The 7,414-nt window shown below is 36.3% G+C and overlaps 1 protein-coding gene across 1 annotated transcript in view; it reads right to left on the bottom strand.

The window, feature by feature from the left end:
* Positions 1-6,234, bottom strand: part of LOC135221659 (venom phosphodiesterase 2-like) — a 26,816-nt gene extending 20,582 nt beyond the window's left edge. Inside the window, exon 1 of the mRNA XM_064259357.1 lies at positions 6,021-6,234. Coding sequence (XP_064115427.1) covers positions 6,021-6,219 — 199 coding nt within the window. The 5' untranslated portion in view covers positions 6,220-6,234. The remainder of the gene's footprint in view (positions 1-6,020) is intronic.
* Between the last annotated feature and the right edge of the window lie 1,180 nt (positions 6,235-7,414).

Genomic DNA, 7,414 nt, shown 5'->3' with positions numbered 1-7,414 from the left:
GGTATCCAATTCCTTAATGTCAGACTTAATCGTCGAGATAAATACAGATTCCTCATGGACAATTACGAATGTCAATTACAGCCTCACTTACCTTGTCCGTCTCGCTGGTCACTATTCCCCCAATTAACCTCGACAACGCAAGGTGAGGCTAATTAAAGTGGGTCATTCATCGTACGGCACACTTTCAAATCCCTTGTGTTAGTTTAAGTAGCAATGAGAAATAGGAGTACGGTCTCCCGTCGTGAAATCTGCGAACTACAATTTTTTTTAGCAGTTTTTTCTTTCTATTTTTTATTTTCTTTTTATTCGCTTGTGTATACAAAAACCCGTCTTCATTTGTTTGCACAGTTCAAGACTGATGCGCTGTCTTAAAAGATTTGTCAGTGGGTCGTTATCGCGCTATTGTTTAAACAGGCGATACCCTGGGCATTCTCTTTCTGTCTCTTCATCATTTTTAATAGAGCGTAGGGCACCATGGAAAAGGCTGAATAATGGCGAATAGTGATATTAGTGTCAGTGTTAAAACTAATTTCAATATGTTCATTGGCTTCGATGATCATGATGATGGTGACGCTGGCATTAATATTTGTGATTTGAACGTTCAAGGTCAAGGTCAGGTAGGCGTCTAGTGCTGAATGTTAATCCTAATGCCAAGGATGACATGACTTTTCATATTTTAAATATTGATGATATCACCTATGCAAATATGTTGAAGGATGGCCGTGCCGGCGACGCTAATGTCATTGTTGATCATTGTGATGGCGATGATGTTATTGATGTTACGTGTTGATGTTACTCTTCTTGATTTTAATGTTGATGATCCCCTGAAAACGATGATAATAAGATGATACTTATGCAGAGAAGGATAACAAGAAACAAACTCCCATTGCCAAAAAAAAAATAAAAAGAGATGAGACGCAAGTAAGTTCTCTCTCTCTCTCTCTCTCTCTCTCTCTCTCTCTCTCTGTCAGTGTCAGTCCAGTGTTACTCTAGCATCATGCAAATACCAAATGTTGCGAACTTGACAAACGACTGACCTGCTCACGGCAATCCTCTCTCTCTCTCTCTTTCTCTTGAAGATCAACCAGTCGTCGCAAAAGCGACCCTTTTAAGATAAGCGACGAACGACAATAAGGCTCGCGGTCGCAAATAAGGGGCTGTCGGGACCAGCGACAAACGAGTAGCGGAAGAATCCGAGTGCAATCTGATTGGGGCAGCGTCCCGAATAGAGCGCAGGTGAAAGTGTCTCGGACATTTAGTAGACGGGTCCACCTCAGACCCCCATACTTCACGGACTTCGCCTTGTGTGAGATGCCGTCCCGTCACCTCCTTCGGAGAACTGTGGGACAAAAGAATACGATCGTTTCTCACGCTTATTATTATTATTATTATTATTATTATTATTATTATTATTATCCAGTAGATAAACCCTATTCATATGGAATAAGCCTACAAGGACCTTTGACTTGAAATTCAAGTTTCCAAAGAATGTGGTTTCAGTTGTCAGAAAAGAAAAAATAAAATTATTTGATAAATGAATAGATAAAAATGTAACAAAATTGTAGAAATACAAGAAGAACTGCTTTTAGGGTAGTAATACATTGCATCTTCGCTTCAATTCTTGAGGTTCCAATAACGCAATATCCTCAGGGAGCCTATTCCAAAGTCCAACAGTGTGAGGAATAAAGGACCTCTGGAACTATGGCGTTCGACAGCGAGGCTCATTTGCTGAATATTACTACTACTGTTGCTGCTGTTATTAAAAATAATACTAGCATTAGTGATGACCAAAATATAAAGACATTAAGATGTGTGATAATGATAAAAAAAGTAGTCATTATGATGGCTCGGGAACTAAGGAAAGAGATAAAGTTTCTTTGCGTTTGTACGATGCTACTACTACTACTACTACTACTAATAATAATAATAATAATAATTATTATTATTATTTTATTATTATTATAATTATCATTATTATTATTATTATTAATGTGAATCCAAGCTCTAAAAAGAACATATTGTTATCGCCCAACCTTTTTATATTCCCTTACGGGTCACGCCCACTATATGTAAACGCCCTTGTCTCAGTAAATGTTTAGTTGCTGCGACCCTGTCTTGCTAATAAAACGAAAGTACCTTGCATCTCATTGTTTCACTCATTCCTTCGTAGCTGTGACTTTGTTCGTATAATCATCACGATTTGACCTTTTCGTGATTGAAAATCAAACCTAAGAATCAATAAAGAAGTGAACGAAAAGAACCATTCGTGACCTTGTTGGATTCCCCGGAAACTACGCGACACAAAATGAGTTATTTCAGATTTCGTAGAATCACGAATGTTACATAGCATACCAAGCGAGTGTATAAAAACTTCCGTCATCCAGTCCGTGGTCAGCCCCTCTTATTACTGGTGGCCCTCATAAATAAGCAGATCGGAAGGTACTTAGGTCATTAAATCATGGATGGTTAACTTAAACAATTATGAAACTGCCACTGATATTAACAAAACAATAATGGCAATACTAATGAGAATATGAAGGATAATAGTATTTATAGAATAAATGGCAATAATAATTTTTTATTGTTATTAAATCTCTTTTTCCATTTTTTATATGTTAACAGATTATTATTGTTATTATTTATAGAGAATTTAGACAAAGATTAATAATATTTGATAATCAATAATGAGAATTACCCAATTCACCCAGCGAAAATGAGAGTTGCTTTTGACAGCAAAAATGAGAATGAATGGCTTTCATTATTACGTTTCCTCTAAACTCTGGGACACTTCCAACATTGTTCTGTGTTCCTAGAGTCTTAAGACATTCATCTGATACAAGACAAAATATTGTCATCACCTAAAGGAACATACATATTGAAATTATATACTATATATCATATATATATATATATATATATATATATATATATATATATATATATATAAATGGATGTATGTATGTCCATGTGTGTGTGTATATGCCAGCATAACTCTGAAATGCACTGGGCAATTTCAACCAAACTAGGTATACAGTTTGACTTGCTATATAGAAATCAGTACTGAGGGGGTTAGACATCACTAGCACCAATGGGGGTGGGGTAGGGAGGAATCGCCTTAAACGGGGCTGGTTCTGCCCGTAGACTTAATAACTAAATAAAGTTGAATTTATCATACCTAATTTCGGTATACATATGACCTACTATCTGGAAAAGAATACTGTAGGGATAAGACATCAGTGGCACCAAAGAGGGTGGGGGTTGGGAAGGGGGTGACAGAGAGTGAGAGAGAGAGAGGGAGAGGAAGGAGAGAGAGAGTAGAGGGGGTGTTAGGGAGGAAAAAGTGAGGGAAGGTGGGAAAGAGTAGAGAGGGTCTTAGGAAGGAGAAAGAGGGAAAAAGTCAGGGAGAGCAAGAGAGAAAGTTTGCTGGTTGTCATTCAGAGTTATCCCGGGCAGCACAAGGTTGTTTAGCATATATATATATATATATATATATATATATATATATATATATATATATATATATATATATAATATATATATATATATATATATATATAAGCGAATACCACAGGAAAATGATAGTCAGAAATCCAAGCGCTTTTGTCTTTACTAAGACAATGTCTTTGACAATGTCTTAGTAAAGACGAAAGCGCTTGGATTTCTGACTATCATTTTCCTGTGGTATTCGCTTATTTAATGAAGTCACGTGCATCTACTGTGATTTTTTAAGCATATATATATATATATATATATATATATATATATATATATCCATATATATGATTTATGTATATATCATGTGTATATATCATATATATATAAACATACATATATGCATGAATGTATGTATACATATGTAAATATTTATATTATACATATATATATATATATGTGTGTGTGTGTGTGTGTAGTTGTATTCAGACAACGCATATATAAAGGAAGGAACTGCATGCAAATTGCACTACTTCTCAGAAAGCAGCCACTTCCCTCAAGTAAAATAATGGAAAAATTTGTCGTTGCGGACTATTAGCTTCAAAAAGACAGACTTGGGAGGAGTCACTTGCAAAGATTACAAGTGGAAAATAAACGAGTAATTGGTCCCAAGGGCGGGAGGTTGCTGAGAAGGAAAGGTTGATTGCAGGTGTATCAGCAATTTGGTGAGCTGTGCTTGAAGGACAATTAGGCAGATATCCTAATAGGCCGCAGTTTGGGACTTAGCAATATTATTGCGAAGTATGAAGCGTGGCAGATCTCTCTCTCTTTCTCTCTCTCTCTCTCTCTCTCTCTCTCTCGCTCTCTTCTTCTCTCCTCTCTCTGCCTGCCTGCCATATACACTATATATATATATATGTGTGTGTGTGTGTATGCACAAACATAGTATGTTTATATATATATATATATATATAGAGAGAGAGAGAGAGAGAGAGAGAGAGAGAGAGAGATAGAAAAATTCTCCATTCACATGACTGAAATGGATTTCAGATCTTGCCATATAAGTTAATTTTTGTTTGTTGATACAAATTTCAATTAAAGAATAAGAGAAAAAGCCTTCGTTCTGCCTTATACAATATTTGGTATCAGTTTTGGAGTGAATCACGGATGGTGACAAGTTTCTTTTTTCCTGAAAACTGTTTTTATTTATAAAAAAAATTCATAGTTTGAAATAATTTTGGCCGTACCAGGTAATAATGAAAATCGAAAAATTTGGAAGTCCTCATAATTGCGTAATGAATCAGCCATGAATAAATACAGCGGTAATAATGCCATTTATGAAAACAACTGATGATAGTAACTTTTCTTTTTATATTCTCGTTATGATAATAATCACGAAAATAGATTATTTTTGACATCGTTATTTTTTAAAAAAATAATGATTTTCACTTGAAATGATACCAGTTCTGCAATACAATGTTTAAAATAGAAATAACTTTCACTTGAAGAAATGTTACGGGCTGCAATAAAATCCGTTCCAAGTCACTGAGGTCGTTTTGCGGCAAAATAATTGTTCCTCGTTTGAGGAATTGCGAGATAAATGACAATGCATCCGTCAAGGAAACTCTCCTCAAAAGGAATTGCCAAATATACTTTTGCCTGCAAGCAAACATGTAGGCGCACAGAAACTTAGACGTAAAAAGAAAATGTACATTATTATTTCAGAGCTACTGATATTATTGTGCTACGTATACCTGTTGTACGATTAAACACACACACGCACACTATATATATATATATATATATATATATATATATATATTATATATATATATATATATATATATATATATATTGTTATAAATCTCTCATTCCATCAGTATTAATTTTGGGGATGGGACTTTCTGGCACTCCTTGTATGAGAGAACGAGGTTATAACAAACAAAATCTACGGCTTTAAGGCCGCTATTGGAGGGAAGAATTTGCATAAAACTCTGGAATTTTCATTTAAATGAACTATATTTACATTTAAATTACATAAGCAGCCATTCACACCTTAAGGGTGACAGAGACTCGAGCAGGTCCAGAAATTAATGGAAGGTGGTTGATTGCAGATCAACCAGAACGTGGCTAGGAAATGATCCAGGCACAGAGACAAAATTTACACGGAGCGGGTTATTTAATAGGGGCATCGTATCCAAGGGTTCTCAAATTTCCTCTCACAACCAGGCACGATATTTGTCTGCAAAGAGATTGCATTCTAGCATCAGTACTAAGGCCGTGGAAATGCGGAGAACGTTAAGCACTACTTGTTCTTAGCATTTCACATCAAAGCTCACTCACAGGGGGCCATAGAATGATTGGGAGCTTATACAGAAAGGAATACTATGTTGTTTTATTAACTAAGAGATGTTTTAATATCACTGCTAGCATCTCAAGGGGAATTAATTACAGCATTGAACCAAAATCGGGAAGCGAGAAGCTGAGGCAAGAAGGGCGGAAGTTGCCTGGGAAAGAATGAAGCAGAAATACAGGCAAAGGCAAAAACTGATAACTGACTGCACCCAAAATTATTCACATCACATTACCTAGGCAATCTGTTGGCTTCCAAATTGGTGATTGATCTTCACTATGAGGTTTGAAGCAACATGTTGGAAATCCCCAGATGATAGGGGAAGGCAGCAGGTGGAAGTGATGCAAATACGGCGCCAGGTGGAGAAGTTCTGAGCTAGCTGGGAAACTTCTGAGACAGAATCCTGATTGCCTCCTGGTTTTATGCTCCCCCATGCTCCACCCATTGCAGGATGGCGTCAGTGGCGTGGTTGGTATGGTGCTGGCGTCCCACCTTGGTGGTCGCGGGTTCGATTCTCGGCCATTCCATTAAGGAGTGAGAGATGTGTATTTCTGGTGATACAAGTTCACTCTCAACATGGTTTGGAAGTCACGTAAAGCTGTTGGTCCTGTTGCTGAATAACCACTGGTTCCATGCAACGTAAAAACACCATACTAACAAACCATTGCAGGATGCCTGAGGAGATTCATTCCAGGCAGCCCATAGGAATAGACGAGATGGTTTAGAGAGAACGAAGGCTTTTGAGAGGGGCGACTAGAGAATATAAGAAAATCTTTTATAAAAGGGTGTTATTTTACTTGGTTCTGGCTTAAATCTTGAACAATATATATATTATATATATATATATATATATATATATATATATATATATATATATATATATATAAATGCCCAACGATGATATATATAACATGCAGTTGTTACTTTCAGTGTTAGTATTTTGATTTCTTTAAAACATTTCCTTTCATGATATAGAACCATTCCAGCTACCAATCTTGATTTTTCGAATTACAGTTGTAAACATCATATTGGTTTTCAAATGTCAACACTCACAATAATATAAAATCGAAAGGTGTCTAGGAACTTCTGTGTAGCGCACGGTTACGCACGTACGCTCTTCTTTTGTGTAACTTACCCACGTGTGTCCCAGTTCTGGGAGGACAGAGGTAAGGCCGTAGAGATTCTAGTTCTGGATGATTCACCCCGGTGAACCTTTAGAAACTTGTTTTCTTTATGGATATTCTTGCTAGTTATGTCCATCAGCAATGCTTATTGCGGATACTTTTTATGTTAGTTTTGATTTATTAATTTTAATTTATATTTTCTTTTCTAATAAGAGATCTCTTCTCTCTGTATTTCCTATCACCTTCCGTTACTACTCTGAAATGAACTGGACACCATATTCTTTGGAAACTAGAATTTCAAGTCAGCGGCCCCTGTGGGTTTGCTCCGTATGAAGTTAATCTTCGGAGCAACAACAATAATAATACATAATAATAATAATAAAAATTCGTCGTCATTCTTTCCTTATTTGTAGCTTACATTCATACTGAAGAGCAGTATTACTGGCAAAGTGATGGATGCCTCACGTGACCTGTGGCTTGATTGTTCTCGAAAAGACAGAGAGCC

The sequence above is a fragment of the Macrobrachium nipponense genome, chromosome 3, assembly GCF_015104395.2.
Source record: "Macrobrachium nipponense isolate FS-2020 chromosome 3, ASM1510439v2, whole genome shotgun sequence".
Classification (NCBI taxonomy): Eukaryota; Metazoa; Arthropoda; class Malacostraca; order Decapoda; family Palaemonidae; genus Macrobrachium; species Macrobrachium nipponense.
This window is presented reverse-complemented; position numbering and strand designations above follow the sequence as displayed.